Source organism: Ooceraea biroi, chromosome 14 (genome assembly GCF_003672135.1).
Source record: "Ooceraea biroi isolate clonal line C1 chromosome 14, Obir_v5.4, whole genome shotgun sequence".
Taxonomy (NCBI): Eukaryota; Metazoa; Arthropoda; class Insecta; order Hymenoptera; family Formicidae; genus Ooceraea; species Ooceraea biroi.
In genome coordinates, this window is record NC_039519.1 from 4,522,987 (window position 1) to 4,540,153 (window position 17,167).

Here is a 17,167-nt window from a genome sequence, read left to right on the forward strand (position 1 = left end):
GCGTGTGCTGTCGATCGAAAAGCAATTCTTGTCGTAATTATTAATGAACGTCATCGAACGTCTGATGACCTGCTGGGATAATGAAATCTCATCGGTGCGTCAGGAAAGTGAGTCAGGGAGGAAATTTTTTGACGATCGCCCAGAACAATGAACGTTATCGTGGCAGGACGTGAAACCGACAGCCTATGGGAGGAAGAGTTGCGGTGAACTCGAATTACTCATCCACGACAGCCATTTGAGAGGAACAAGAGCAACCGAGACGAGCGAGGATTCCTAATGCAATGAAAGATAGGTAGATTTGTGAAGTCGGGAACAATTGGAAAAACTAGTTGGATCTATATTTCAAAATAGTTGAAAATAATTGCAAAAGCCTTTTGCAATTGCACATGTTACAGATAAGTGCGAAGATTCGTTGTCGGGTGCATGTAGCGGATAAGATTGTGCACTGGCGAAACGTGTATGCGCGATTAAATCAGAAATTAATTTGGGGTACCGTTGGGAAACTGGGCTTTTTATTTGCGCGAGGCAAGTGCGAGAGTTCGGCCGTGGAACCAGAACCGCGCGTTCTAGGATGACCCGTGGCGAATGACATGCCGTCGACGAGGCGAGGCCAGTGCGCGAAGGATTGCGGGTGCATATTGTGTCGCGAGTTGAAAGGCTGCAAGATGAGCGGTGTCGAAGTGCAGCAACAGGTCGGCAATGAAGACGCGAACTTCATCCTGCGACGAGCCGTGCCCTTCTTGCCGAAACCGCCCGCGCGGAGGGAGCGGCAGGAAGACGCGAAGCACGAGGATTACGAGAGGAGCTCGACCTTGGAGGACAGAAGTCGCTGCGGCGGTCAAACGGCTGCGAACGACGCTCGGGATTTAAAAGCAAGGACGCGCGGCAACGACACCGGGAAAGTAGCAAAGGACGTCGGCCACAAGACGGTCATCTACTTCGGCGACTCGAATCCGAGGCAGAGAGAGGACAAGACGAGGCGACCGCCGCCGTTGCCGGAGGCACGCATGCGAGTGGCATCAAGGTGCAACGAGGACCGCGAGACGTCGTTGCGGGTGCGGGATGGCGAGACGCCGACTTTCCGTGATCCAATGCAGGAAGGCGATAAGGGTGATGGCGAACTAGGAGAGTCCACGATAGAAAACGGTGATCCCAAGACCGTGCACGAGATCGTGGTGAGCATCAGCCCCAGCAGAGAGGATGTACTGAGGATAGAGGAAGACGAGAGTCAGCTGGAGGACTATTGGTCCTTGCCGGGGGACACGAGCGGGTTCAAGGCAGATTGGAGCTTCGTGCAGCAGTGGCGGCTGAGGGGGTAAATCCATGCTCGCTCGCTTGTCGTTGATGTTGGGGAAAAAAGATGGATGTTGCCTTTCGGCGAATTCGGACTTCTCGTTCACATTAGCATATGCTTTTTTCATTTTGTGGGCCGTGTTGGTTGTCCGTTTCATACGTGTTTACAAGACGAAGGCTGATCGATTCATTAAAGATTGACGTCCTTGGAACGAAAGAGATTCTGTTACGAATAAAATAATTTCAGTACTAAATAACTTTTCTTTAATTTTAACGATAAAGTTTCGTTTTCTGTTGAAATGTTATTGTTGTTATTATATTTAATAAAATATTAATTTTTATTTATAAAAAATACAAGTAATGAATAAATATGTTAATTTGTTACCACTTTCTTGATTCTTTTAAGATCTTAAATCGTACGTTCATACATTTATCTCGCGAGTCAAGCAAACGCGTATCTAAATACGTTACTAATTTTGCACACTCATGAAGAGCATTTAGCATTCCGTTATGCACTCTGCTCAGCACTCTGTTCATTCAGCATTTAATTCATAATTTAAATAAATGATTCAAACAGCATTGTAATCGCACAATTCGCATTTAATTAAATGTTTTATTTTTGCTGTTATTCAATTTTTTGTGCGTAACTGATAAATGTTCATTAAATAAAACGATCATCGCTCTGCATTAAATCGATATTATAAAACGAGACATACATATAAATCATTAAAGCGGTTCGAATTAATATTAAGTTCATGATTGTAAGTCTTAAGATTTATGTGTTATGATTGAAGTAAAAAATAACTGCATTCGAGTTGAATGTCTTTGATTTATTTCAACAGTCATTCTTTTAAAATTCTTCTTCAAGAAATAAATATTTTTTACTTTGAATATGATTATATGATAAATATGATTTTCATAAATTTTCATAAATTCAAAAATCAAATTCAATATTATAATGTATTGCAATATTTAATATTATAATTTAATATAATAATATAAAATACAAAATAAATACCTAATATATATAATTATTAAACTTACAACAGAAAGAAATCATGTAATGCGAAATCTCCAATTATCGCAAAGGCTAATAACTAGAAATTTTTAATAAGAGAGAAAATGTTAATGTATTAAATAAGGAAGATAAGATTAATATTTCTCACAAGAAGGAATAATAATGCTTTTAAGTTTTAACTTTCACGTTTCTAAAATAAATTTTTATTCTTTCATGTGAACGCTATATCTGTTCTCGGATAATCCGGACGTTAAGTCGTTTCGAAAGAGTCGTGTCTAAAAAGTGAAATGAGGGGAGCGAGTTAAATGCCTTGGCCTGCGCATATTGCGCACTTTTCACGTAACCGTATACCATAACCGGGATTGATTTGTCCGATACGCTACCTGTGCATTGCTGCGTTTTCTGTCTCGTGTATCTGTGATGCCGAGTACGCGGTTTGCGTAACTCTTTAATGTCGGATTTGAAAGTTGTCGAAGCTAAACCCTCGACTTTGATATCGGCCAACAATAGTCACGCAATTGGATGTAACAATATTCACAAAAACTTGAAAATGTATTCTGCGCATTATATAGTTGCTCTTTTAGCATTTAGTACATTTCAATGGAATAAATATATGCCATTAGTTTAAATAATTTCAATCAATTGGGAAGTCATCCCATACTCATTCTTTTTACAATCTTAACATCAACATTCTAGGAACGTTAAAACCTGGCAATTCTAAGATATTCCGTGTTATTCGCCGAAGGTCAATAATGTGTTAAGATTTTAGAAAAATTTGATAAAACGTGAGTAATTTTAAATGTTATTATGTATTTTTCTAATGCGCTTCAAGTTAAGATGCATGCTTACATGCATTCTGTTCATTCTTGATATTATATTATTCCAGGCAAAGGGAGGGAAATTTTCCAAGGCTAGACAACTTTACGATTGTTACAACGGTTCACAAGTGACGCGAGTATCATTGGGATAACGTGAATATTTATTTGCTTCTTCATAGATGTTACACGAGAGATTCTTATCTCTCCCGGGCGTCTCGAGCTGGGAATTGGATGTAGCGTTAGCGTGTAGATTACGACTCTTCAAGAGCATAACTTGCACGAGACAACTGCCTCCACGGAATGCATCTGTCTCGCATGCACAAATTTCATATTATATATATTTCCTCACGGAAGGTAAAACGACGCGAGCGATCGGTCGAAAGCAAGTCTAGAGTTATTCCCGCGACAATTAGCAAGACGTCGACCTACCTAACAGGATATCGGGTATCATTTGTTGGTCGCTCAGATAGAGAAACTTGTATACTGAGTGATTTGAAAATAACTTACCACGAACTGCACTAGACGTGTTTTTCGTCCAAATTGCAATTGATTCCATCGAAAATTATTTAAAGTTTTAAATCTCAACTTAAAATAGAGACAGGAAAATAAATTGTAGTTTACTCCAGGAATATTGTAAGTAGGTAAATTTTGTGAGCAATATTTCATCTTCCTCTCTCTCTTTTCGCATTTGAAAAATATTTTATTTTGTGTTCCAACATTTATACTTACGGTTTCTTCCATAAACTTGGTTTATTTGTGTTTTTATATTCTCTCGAAGCAAGAAAAAGAGATGATGCAATTCACAGATGAATAGATTTGTGGTACAGCTACCTGTGTAAGATATGCAAATATAATCTTGCTACATTCTTAAGCAGTGTGAGAAGAAGGAATTTCTTCTTGACGCAGAATTTATATTTCCTTCATATTGAATATAAATTAATCTTACGAGATTTTTGTGCGTCTGTATTATACACAACCACTGGTCAATCCGCGTGCATAAAAACCAGTCAAATTTATTGCGAAATAGTGATCTAATAATTTAACCACCGTAATTATTATGATAATTATATGATAATTATATAAATATAACACAATATTTTTAATAAAATAGTAGTGGATTTATAATAAATATACATATAATTGATATATAATATAGATAATAAATCACATATTCAATAATTCTTTTACAGGCCAAACGGCGGCAACAACCGTGAGATCTATTGTCCTCCTTATTCTAAGGATTTTACTGAAAATTCCCCTAAAAACGGGGTTCACGACATGGTCCATATGATACCGGAAAGGGATACAGATAGTGTGGCACCGACACCTACCCCACAGCACCCTCGTCACTCCCAACATCATCATCTCAGTTTACATGAACTTCGTGCACTTCAGGTGTGTAGAAACATTCCAGTCCGTGATAAATTTGCAAATATCACGCAGCAAAGCATTGCGGATAATTACTTTTAATATTTTTTAGTTATTATATTAAGTATTGTTTAGAAGATATCGTATGTCGGGAACATAAAAGCTGTTTGATGGTCAGATAGAAATTGGTTTCACTAAATTTAATGTTCGCCACGTAAAGGATCTTTCAAATCTAATCTTTTGCAGAGGCGGCCAGAATGTACGGGCAACAGCTCTTCTGATGAGAATCGATCGTCCGGACATGCGAGCATGTCGGACACCGGTGGCCACACCAGCAGCAGTTCACCACCGCATCGTCACCACAGGGCCCACAGTCCTCAGCAACTGAACGCTGTACCCGAGGACGACCGACTTTCGGCGTCGGTTACTCAGAGAAATGGCAGAAGTCGATCCGGTCAAAGCCGTAACCGGCACCGAGCTACGCCTGCTAAGGTTCCGTATGATTTAAGTCTTTTTTAATGAACAGGTCTGTTTTCTCGCAAATGTTAATTATAAATATTAAATATTAATTACATTTGATTTCGAAATTCCTTTTAGATTATCTAGAAGAAAGCTAGATAAACTGATTAAACATCATTTGACATTTAATAATGCTTTTATCAAATAAAGTATTATAAACATTATCTTATAGAAGTAAATTTTAATATTTGTATCTATAAATATTTTAAAAGGAATTAACTGAACATCTCAATTGAAACGAATCTTGTAAGACTGCGAGTCCCTCAAAATTTGCTTCGTATTATTTTGCCAGTCGAGCTCTTCTTGCAGCATCCAATTATGCTTGCAGCTGCAGGTACCATGGTCGGGTTCTGGCCTGGAAGACATAAAGCTGGCGATTCAGCAGTTGACGATGCGCTCGCACAAGTCCTCGTCTACGTATTCCTCGCTAAGCGGCTCGGAGAGTTCAGAGCCTGCTGTGAGGAGGCTGATGCGGCACTCCAGTCTCGAGACGATCAACACCAATGTCACCAGCGCAGATGAGTTCGTCTGGGTGGATTCTCACAATCGTCTGGTGGAGTTGCAGCAGCTACCTTGGACCCATCACGACGTGCTGCGCGTGCTTCAGAACGGTCGCACGAGAGAGCACATGGAACAGGTCTCGATGGAGACGATCCCGCGGCTTTCTTATTTGCTGCAGCGCGCACTAGTCAGGATCGGTCGCGAAACTCAGAGATTGGCGAAGCCTATAGGTCTCTGCAGCAAGCACGAGGTGTACAGCGCTTTTAAGATTGTACTCTGTCCGGCTCTAGCGGATTCTTGCACGAAGGTACGTATTAGCGCCAAAAATTGGCTGCATAAGCGTACAAAAACGAGCCGAATATGTTATTTAACTAATAAATATATTCTTTTATTGAGCAAATATTGTAATATATTAGGGGTGTGATTTAGTTTTGAGGGTTTTTTTGCTCAAAAACGCGTGTATTTAAATACGATAATGAATGAATACCTTAATCAAAATATTTTCCTTCGTTTTCTATTACTTTTTCCCATCTTTCTGGCAAGAGATGGATTCCACCACGATAAAATCACTCTTCTTTTCAGTTGATCCATTCGTCGACGAATTTTCGCACTTCTTCCAAATTATCAAAGTGTGTATCCTCTAAAGCGTGTTGCATCCACCGGAACAAATAATAATCGCATGGAGCAATGTCCGGAGAATACGCGGGGTGCGGTAAGACTTGCCATTCAAGCTCTAATGGTGTTTCTTTCACTGATAACGCAACGTGAGGTCGAGCCTTGTCACGAAGAAGAATCACTTTCCGTCGTTTACTCGCAATTGGTGGTCGTTTTTGGTCGAATGCTTGCTTCAACTTGTACAATTGGTGTCGATAACGATCAGCCGTGACAGTCTCGTGCGGATTTAACAGCTCATAGTACACTATCCCACCAAATACAGAGCATTACTTTTGAACCGTCAATATTGCGTCTCGGAGTGGATGTTGATGGTTCGCCTGGATCCACCCATGATTTTCTGCGTTTCGGATTATCAAAATAGATCCACTTTTCATCCCCAGTAACAATCCGAGACAAAAGACTCTTCTTTTTTTGCCTGGCGATCAACGAAATGGTTCGCAATGGCACTTTCCGATAATTCATGTCGAACCCATTTCCCTTCTTTCTGAATCTTTCCCATTTCATGTAAATGTTTCGTAACTGTTGTACGATCAACATTTAATGCTCTGGCAAGTTCTGAAGTGGATCGTGTTGGATTTTCGTGCAATAATGCTTGGAAATCTGCATTTTCAAGCTTTCTTGGTTGTCCCGAGCGTTCTTTGTCCTTCACATCAGTATCACGACTTTTAAAGCGTCTAAACCAGTATTCACACGTCTTAATTGATGGGGCAGAATCGCCATAAGTTTCCACAAGAATTCTATAACCGTCAGCCGCAGTTTTCTTTTGATTAAAAAACAAAAGCAACGCATGTCGAAAATGCTGTTTCGGAAGCTCCATTTTTACGATGAAATTAGGGGTGTGATTTAGTTTTGAGGGTTTTTTTTGCTCAAAAACGCATGTATTTAAATATGATAATGAATGAATACCTTAATCAAAATATTTTCCTTCGTTTTCTATTACTTTTTCCCATCTTTCTGGCAAGAGATGGATTCCACCACGATAAAATCACTCTTCTTTTCAGTTGATCCATTCGTCGACGAATTTTCGCACTTCTTCCAAATTATCAAAGTGTGTATCCTCTAAAGCGTGTTGCATCCACCGGAACAAATAATAATCGCATGGAGCAATGTCCGGAGAATACGCGGGGTGCGGTAAGACTTCCCATTCGAGCTCTAATAGTGTTTGTTTCACTGATAACGCAACGTGAGGTCGAGCCTTGTCACGAAGAAGAATCACTTTCCGTCGTTTACTCGCAATTGGTGGTCGTTTTTGGTCGAATGCTTGCTTCATCTTGTACAATTGGTGTCGATAACGATCAGCCGTGACAGTCTCGTGCGGATTTAACAGCTCATAGTACACTATCCCACCAAATACAGAGCATTACTTTTGAACCGTCAATATTGCGTCTCGGAGTGGATGTTGATGGTTCGCCTGGATCCACCCATGATTTTCTGCGTTTCGGATTATCAAAATAGATCCACTTTTCATCCCCAGTAACAATCCGAGACAAAAGACTCTTCTTTTTTTGCCTGGCGATCAACGAAATGGTTCGCAATGGCACTTTCCGATAATTCATGTCGAACCCATTTCCCTTCTTTCTGAATTTTTCCCATTTCATGTAAATGTTTCGTAACTGTTGTACGATCAACATTTAATGCTCTGGCAAGTTCTGAAGTGGATCGTGTTGGATTTTCGTGCAATAATGCTTGGAAATCTGCATTTTCAAGCTTTCTTGGTTGTCCCGAGCGTTCTTTGTCCTTCACATCAGTATCACGACTTTTAAAGCGTCTAAACCAGTATTCACACGTCTTAATTGATGGGGCAGAATCGCCATAAGTTTCCACAAGAATTCTATAACCGTCAGCCGCAGTTTTCTTTTGATTAAAAAACAAAAGCAACGCATGTCGAAAATGCTGTTTCGGAAGCTCCATTTTTACGATGATATTAGGGGTGTGATTTAGTTTTGAGGGTTTTTTTGCTCAAAAACGCGTGTATTTAAATACGATAATGAATGAATACCTTAATCCAAATATTTTCCTTCGTTTTCTATAACTTTTTCCCATCTTTCTGGCAAGAGATGGATTCCACCACGATAAAATCACTCTTCTTTTCAGTTGATCCATTCGTCGACGAATTTTCGCACTTCTTCCAAATTATCAAAGTGTGTATCCTCTAAAGCGTGTTGCATCCACCGGAACAAATAATAATCGCATGGAGCAATGTCCGGAGAATACGCGGGGTGCGGTAAGACTTCCCATTCGAGCTCTAATAGTGTTTGTTTCACTGATAACGCAACGTGAGGTCGAGCCTTGTCACGAAGAAGAATCACTTTCCGTCGTTTACTCGCAATTGGTGGTCGTTTTTGGTCGAATGCTTGCTTCAACTTGTACAATTGGTGTCGATAACGATCAGCCGTGACAGTCTCGTGCGGATTTAACAGCTCATAGTACACTATCCCACCAAATACAGAGCATTACTTTTGAACCGTCAATATTGCGTCTCGGAGTGGATGTTGATGGTTCGCCTGGATCCACCCATGATTTTCTGCGTTTCGGATTATCAAAATAGATCCACTTTTCATCCCCAGTAACAATCCGAGACAAAAGACTCTTCTTTTTTTGCCTGGCGATCAACGAAATGGTTCGCAATGGCACTTTCCGATAATTCATGTCGAACCCATTTCCCTTCTTTCTGAATTTTTCCCATTTCATGTAAATGTTTCGTAACTGTTGTACGATCAACATTTAATGCTCTGGCAAGTTCTGAAGTGGATCGTGTTGGATTTTCGTGCAATAATGCTTGGAAATCTGCATTTTCAAGCTTTCTTGGTTGTCCCGAGCGTTCTTTGTCCTTCACATCAGTATCACGACTTTTAAAGCGTCTAAACCAGTATTCACACGTCTTAATTGATGGGGCAGAATCGCCATAAGTTTCCACAAGAATTCTATAACCGTCAGCCGCAGTTTTCTTTTGATTAAAAAACAAAAGCAACGCATGTCGAAAATGCTGTTTCGGAAGCTCCATTTTTACGATGATATTAGGGGTGTGATTTAGTTTTGAGGGTTTTTTTGCTCAAAAACGCGTGTATTTAAATACGATAATGAATGAATACCTTAATCCAAATATTTTCCTTCGTTTTCTATAACTTTTTCCCATCTTTCTGGCAAGAGATGGATTCCACCACGATAAAATCACTCTTCTTTTCAGTTGATCCATTCGTCGACGAATTTTCGCACTTCTTCCAAATTATCAAAGTGTGTATCCTCTAAAGCGTGTTGCATCCACCGGAACAAATAATAATCGCATGGAGCAATGTCCGGAGAATACGCGGGGTGCGGTAAGACTTCCCATTCGAGCTCTAATAGTGTTTGTTTCACTGATAACGCAACGTGAGGTCGAGCCTTGTCACGAAGAAGAATCACTTTCCGTCGTTTACTCGCAATTGGTGGTCGTTTTTGGTCGAATGCTTGCTTCAACTTGTACAATTGGTGTCGATAACGATCAGCCGTGACAGTCTCGTGCGGATTTAACAGCTCATAGTACACTATCCCACCAAATACAGAGCATTACTTTTGAACCGTCAATATTGCGTCTCGGAGTGGATGTTGATGGTTCGCCTGGATCCACCCATGATTTTCTGCGTTTCGGATTATCAAAATAGATCCACTTTTCATCCCCAGTAACAATCCGAGACAAAAGACTCTTCTTTTTTTGCCTGGCGATCAACGAAATGGTTCGCAATGGCACTTTCCGATAATTCATGTCGAACCCATTTCCCTTCTTTCTGAATTTTTCCCATTTCATGTAAATGTTTCGTAACTGTTGTACGATCAACATTTAATGCTCTGGCAAGTTCTGAAGTGGATCGTGTTGGATTTTCGTGCGATAATGCTTGGAAATCTGCATTTTCAAGCTTTCTTGGTTGTCCCGAGCGTTCTTTGTCCTTCACATCAGTATCACGACTTTTAAAGCGTCTAAACCAGTATTCACACGTCTTAATTGATGGGGCAGAATCACCATAAGTCTCCACAAGAATTCTATAACCGTCAGCCGCAGTTTTCTTTTGATTAAAAAACAAAAGCAACGCATGTCGAAAATGCTGTTTCGGAAGTTGCATTTTTACGATGATATAAACACGACTGTTATTGCATCTATTGCTATAATGCTACTAAATGTCATGGATAATGTCAACACTGTAAGAAAGAACAGTTATCGGAAACAGCTATTGGAACAAACTGACACTACAGCCATCTGTTGCAAAACCCTCAAAACTAAATCACACTCCTAATAATAATAATTAAAATATAATATTCGGGTAATAATGACATTGCAGTTGCAAAAATCTATACTTTTATTCTGATTTAGTGGCGCACTTAATACTAAACATCTGATATCTACCTTGTTTAAGGCTTGCCTTCGAGCTGCAGCGATGTTCGCTGTATCCGGCGATCAGCTGAAACAATCGAAGGCATCCCGTTCGGGGCTGCAATTGCCGGTCGGGCGTTTCTTACGCTGGATGTCCGACGTGAGACTCGGGCGGATGATACACGAGTATGCCGCGATATATCTGACGGCCGGGATCGAGAACCTTCTGGAAGAGATACTGCTACAGTGCGTGCCAACCGAACCGCATACGACCCTTACGGCGACGATGCTCGAGCACGCTATAGCCAACAGCGGCGACTTATGGGGGCTGCTGCAACCGTACGCACACCTCAACGCTGGTCGAACGGCATCAGGTCCTTAATCTTGTTTTTTATACAAAAAGAATGACATAATTAACTAATTTTTATTTGTATTTCTCGCTAAATTTATATGATGTAAATTATTTTTCTCATTTAATTTTGTATGTGTATATGTGTGATTCTATTCTATTAGGTTCCATTAAATTTATTTTTTAAATTTAATTATAACTTTAATTATAATTTAATTGCCATTATATATATTTAAGGAAATAAGAAAAGATATATAGCGCTTAATCAATTTTAAATTACTTCACTTATAAAAATAAATTTAACGTCAATGTCGTTTATAATGATATCGATTATCGATTATTGTACGTATGTTTGTATCTCATAAATGTATTTCGATTATTCTAGGCGCACTGGCGATGCCTCGTTGGGCCAGTGTAAGTTCCTTAAACTCATCATCATCATCGCGAAGCGGACGAGACGCTCAATCGGCTCTAGAGCCGTCGCTGCTCACGACATGTGTGGGATCGATGTCAGAATTGATAGACTTGATTTCGAAGGTAGCACAGACAGGACGCTGTCCCGTACCGCTGACAACAAGAGCGTTGCATGCTCTGTTCTATTACATGAGATGTTCACAGGTATAGGATTTGCCTTGAAAAATAAAGTATCATGTCACATCACACGCACTACTCTCTACAAATCTATGCTGTTGATCTTTTTAATTTCAAATATATTAAATATATTGTTCTAGTTGGAGCACGGTGAGCGTGGTTCCGGCATACAAGAGTTAGCGTACGAACGAGCTTACGTGGTGTTGCCGCCACTAGTAGAATGGTTACGGATTGGCGCAGCCCACGCGGAACACAGACACGGTCTCGTCGTGGACCAAGATGATATCAATCAAGCTGCCCGATTACTGTTGCCCGGTGTGGACTGTCCTGTCCGCCCAATAAGGTCAGGCAAATCGCAGTTCCTCGCGCAAAGCAAGGCGGAAGAAATGTGATGTGAAAATAACTTTATCAAATATATTTTATTAAAATGTTTGTTATTGCATATGCAGCTCGGAGGAGATCGCAGTGTGCTCAAAGCGCATCGACGACGCCGAGTACGTCCGACTGTTGACCGTAGACATGGCGTTCAAGATGTTGTGCAGCGGACGAACGGATCTCATAGCGCAAGCGATGTCGCTGCTGCCTTCGACGAAAATCAACACGGTGAACGACGCCGGGTTCACCGCTCTGATGCTGGCGTGCATCAACGGCGACGAGTCAGCCGTGGCAGCTCTATTGGACGCTGGAGCGGACTTGAATGTTGAGAGTCCATCACCCACGGCGACTTCGTCGTCGAACACGCCTTCTAAGATCCCTCAGGCGTCCGGTGTGCCGAACGTTCGAAGCCCGATCAACCAGTCGGCGATGATGATGATGCCTAACAAAACGTCATCAAGCGCAAGTGTACCGTCCGGTAGTCTCAGCAGTTCTGGTACAACTGTGCCAAGTGGTACTTGCTGTGCGCAAATTGCCTTTAATGCGGAGACGCAACACTGGACCGCCCTGACCTACACAGCTCTGCTGGGTCACTGCAACATCGGCAGAATATTGCTGGAGAGAGGTGCTGCGGTAGAAGGCGGTGCGAAGCTCAGCGAGGACAAGTGCACGGTCACCCCTCTGCAAGCGGCCACGGCATCAGGGAACAACGAGATGGTGGCTCTGCTCCTGGCGCATGGCGCGCAGCCGTTTCTGTCGACTCTGATCAAGGACTCATTTTCTTATTCGGGTTCCGCGCAACGTGGTTGTTACAGGTAATCAATTCAATCTCAATATTTTATCGTCCACTTACGTTCGTGCAATCCTATTGAATCTTGGAAACGTGATCAGGGATTTAGTAATCTTTTGAGAGAAATTGTCTAAAATTATAGTTTATTAACTATTTATACTGTAACGTTATTATCATGCTATTAATGATATTCCATATAAAAATAATGTTATATTGCAATATTAAAATATTAAAATACAGATCAGACGGAGGATGTTTGAATTAACGAAAGCTAATTTTTTATTTAATGTTCAATAAATAGCGCAATCTCGGTAGCGACGGCGCACGGCCAGAGAAGCTGTCTTCACCAACTGCTGTCACATCCACTCAATTTCTCGGCTAAACGAGGAGAGAAAGAAATATTGTCCTTGGAAGAGATATTAGCGGAGGGTAACGCCGGTGCGAATCCTCAACAACAAACTGCTGAAGGAAGAGGAGCTCGCAGAGAAGGCAAAGAACCAGTATTTAGTAAAATACAAACGAAAGCGCTGCAGGAAGCGATGTACCATAGCGCGGAGAGCAATCATTTAGGTAAGAAGACGTATCATTTTTGAGCATTATTGATGTCCATTGATATATATAACATATCAAATAATAAATCATTAAAATTTCCATCTTTGACATTTAATTACGCGCTCTTTATTATTTAATTAAATTTATTATTTAATTTAATTACTCGCTATTTCATTAGATATTACGATGGAACTTCGTGGGTTGAAAGTTGGCTGGACGCTACATTGCTGGATGCACAGCCTCGCGACAGCTCACGAGATGCGGCTGGACTCGGTTATAGATCAATTACTTCAAGACTTTCTTCAAGTCTGTCCGGACGATTATTCCACACAATTCGTGCAGGAATGTCTACCACTTTTATTCAACATTTTTAGATATAGTAAGGTAACGTGTAATTTATAAATATGAGTTAACTTCGAGATTAACTACATGTTAAAAATATATTATATGAAAATAGTAGTTGGAAATACGATATATGTGTATAGAATATTGCGATTTATGCACTAACACATTTTATGCATTTTTAAGATATGACATTTATAATTTTAATATTATTTTTATCTTAGTTTATAATTCATAATTAATACACATGTAATTTCTATAGAAGGAAGGTACAACGCTTTTGCTCGCTGATATATTTTGCACATGCTTCGGCTGGGAACCGATCAAGCCAATTAGAGATACCACATTGTCGAGCGGCTCAAGGATCGATCCAAAATTTGTGAACAATCCCGAGTTGAGTGACGTACAATTTCGAGTGGAAGGTCGCGTTTTCTACGGCCATAAGATTGTGCTAGTTACGTCCTCTCCGAGGTTTAGGAACATGTTAAGTTCTAAATTGTGCGAAGGCAATCCTCCCATCGTGCAGATTAATGACATAAGATATCACATATTCCAGGTACGTAACCATCATATACACACAGTTTCTTCTTTTTCTGTAATTTCAATAATAATTTAATGGCATTAATAATTTATTTCAAAAATAATATATTTCAATTATTATTATTTGATATGTTTCAAAAATTTATATCAGAAATATACGTTGTGGAAGAAAATGGCATTATAAGCTATAATTTGTCTTCAGAAAAGTATTTCGATTTCAGATGGTTATGGAATTTCTTTATCACGGTGGTTGTGCTACTTTAGAAGTTAATCAGAGTGACGTCCTGGAATTAATGGCGGCAGCCAATTTCTTTCAACTCGATGGCTTGCTCAGATACTGTGAAGCACAGTGTTCCACAATGGTGGATCTTGATAACATCGTTTCTATGTATATTCATGCAAAGGTATATTTTTGTAACAATGGATTCACCGCACAGGAATTGTATGCTTAGCATTTAGATTGTCAATTAATAAACGTCTTAATTTTACAGGTATATAATGCGGCGCAGCTCTTAGAATACTGTCAAGGATTTCTGCTGCAAAATATGGTAGCTCTCTTGACGTATGACGATTCAGTGAAGCGTTTGTTGTTTGCGAAAAAGTTACCGAATCACGACGTCCTCGCGGGTTTATTGCTCACTCTGCAATCGCGAATAAAAGCCAGGCGGTCTCAACAACAAAACAAAGTAAAGGCTTAGAGGTATATTCAGTTCTATAATTTAAAATATACATAAAAATGACGGAAACATCATCGAATTATATTGCGGAAAAGAGATAAACGCTGAAATAATTTCGGTTTCTCATTTTCGGAAATAAGAAAATAATTGGATCTTGTACTAACACTGTACGTGCCTCTATTCTTATAGAGTACATACTTATAGATATTAAATGTCAAAAATATCGTATAATTGAAATTTTTATAATACCGATACGTACGTGCTTTCACAACATGCTGCTAATGATGTTAGATTGATACAGAAATTGATTTTCGTTTCAGTTATTATTACATGAAACCAACCGAAAAATAGTTTTGTAATGTAAAATATATCATTTATAATTTATATTTTCGATATCGATTGTACTCTGTGCATAAGAAATATGTATTGATAACTCTTTAATGATCGAGAATATTATTGGCAACATTGAATATTTAACATTCCAAAAGAACACAGAGAAGGAGTTTTGTTACATTAATATACGAATATGAAAGGATTAGAGTCCTGAATTGCTAAGAGAGCAAATTAATATACATGTATATTAAGCTAAAAATTCTAAAGCACATATACATGTACTATATTTATAAGTAATATAAGAATATATATAAATATATTGCCAAGTTTGGCAAGAAAGTTGTGCTAGCCCCTTTATTATAAAGTATGGAATGTAAATAGAAGTATATTGTTATAATTATATGTTTAATTATAATTATAATGTAGACCTGGAAAATTTTATATGATTTCTTACATTTGACGTGTATATCCGACTTTTTCTATTATTAAATGAGTTTTCTGACAACAAGTCTGATTACTTATACATATATATATATATATATATATGTATATATATTCTATTAGAAAAATAAGTCTATCTTCCCACATTATGTACAAGCACTATAAAAACACAAGTTTGTTGAAAAATAATAGAATATTTGACAAACTTTATGAATATTAACGTAAATATAATAATATCCACTTATTTTTAAAGTAATGCAAATGGAGTTATGAAGTATAATAAATTTCAAAGATGCATAACGTTATCGTTGGTGGCAATTAAAATTCTTACCACTTTTAAAATAAATGATTCCTAGTAAGAATCTTGTGGAATAAAAATTGTTTCGATATTTTTCTCTTTGTTGGCAGACATAAATGTCAATAAAAGTAAATATTTGAATTCTGTACATTGTGCGTGCAGTAGTTTTTCCTCTTCATACATTTTATTCTTATTTACAGCACAGTATCGCAGATTATACACTTCTTATATACTTTTATATGTTTCAATGCAATTCGATGTGTATATATATCCATATCATATATATATATAGGGTATAAAAAATTGTTTTATTTGCAAAGAACAGAACATAATTTAATGCCTAATATCAATTTAGCACATACAAATCAACAACGATATAATAAAGCTGTTATATTTTGACACCAAGCGCAAGTATTGATATCAATGTCATAGCACTATTTATTTAAATGATATTAATGTTAGTTGTATATACAATATTCAGATTATAAGCTTAATAATTATATGTTGGACTTTTAGGATCCGGAATGCCTAATAATCATATCAAAATTGAGTAATCATGAGAAAGTGGCTGTCTCAATCAAATATCCTTATCCTTCTTCCTTTTACCTATCGACGTATAATCTTTAGTGTTGGCATCTCCTTTAATAATATAACTGTAAAGAAGCATTGATCGATATCACCTATGCAATAATGCTTTGAATGTTGAAGAGAACTCAGGATACACGAATTAATACGTTGCATATTTGTTATGCTGCACATGTAATATGTCCTCATTGAATTTTTGATATAACACTATTTTAAGATACTTATGATACTTTTACGATACTGTTGTCCAAGAAAATTATACTGATGCAACTTGCAATTTGAACGAAATTACTGTTTGTAAGAAGAGTGAAATGTTTTAGAAATAGAAGGTAGAAATTTAAATTTAGATTGAAAAAAATTGCATTTAAAACGTATAACGAGTTGACAATAAAATGGCAATTCGGAAAATACCGAGATGGGATTTTTATGTATTATTAACTAAAGTATCAATCTACCTTCGCTGTAAGAGAGAATTGCGACAGTTTTAATAAATTATGTCACTTGGGATGTATAAGATCTTTGCAGTTTTCAATTTTCTTAAATAATAATATTTAATTCATACTATAACACATTGTAAAATGAATTGCTGTTAGCATTCATCTACATGAACACTAGTGTTTTATTCTGATTGGCAATGTAAGTAATCGTTATATAAAAATTGAGTTTCTAATATAAAACCAATTACAAAGTGTTTTCATGTGCAAAACTTTATATTAATCTAATTATAGCTACATGTACGTCTTAATAATATTATTTC

General features: G+C 38.3%; 1 protein-coding gene across 1 annotated transcript; it reads left to right on the plus strand.

The window, feature by feature from the left end:
- The first annotated feature begins 590 nt into the window (after positions 1-590).
- LOC105284439 (ankyrin repeat and BTB/POZ domain-containing protein BTBD11) lies at positions 591-16,876 on the plus strand. Its single transcript, XM_011347921.3, has 13 exons — positions 591-1,315; positions 4,320-4,524; positions 4,744-4,989; positions 5,345-5,824; positions 10,581-10,911; positions 11,272-11,504; positions 11,618-11,820; positions 11,927-12,667; positions 12,944-13,212; positions 13,373-13,578; positions 13,799-14,092; positions 14,298-14,480; positions 14,568-16,876. The coding sequence occupies exons 1-13, from the start codon at positions 591-593 to the stop codon at positions 14,772-14,774; spliced, it is 4,323 nt and encodes a 1,440-aa protein (XP_011346223.1). The 3' UTR covers positions 14,775-16,876.
- Positions 16,877-17,167: the final 291 nt, after the last annotated feature.

Bases quoted from the DNA above. Each gene is read 5' to 3' on its own strand.
- LOC105284439 (XM_011347921.3), top strand. From the start codon at position 591: ATGCCGTCGACGAGGCGAGGCCAGTGCGCGAAGGATTGCGGGTGCATA. The intron at 4,990-5,344 runs GTTCCGTATGAT...TTATGCTTGCAG, and splicing joins ACCGAGCTACGCCTGCTAAG to CTGCAGGTACCATGGTCGGG. The intron at 12,668-12,943 runs GTAATCAATTCA...TTCAATAAATAG, and splicing joins GCGCAACGTGGTTGTTACAG to CGCAATCTCGGTAGCGACGG.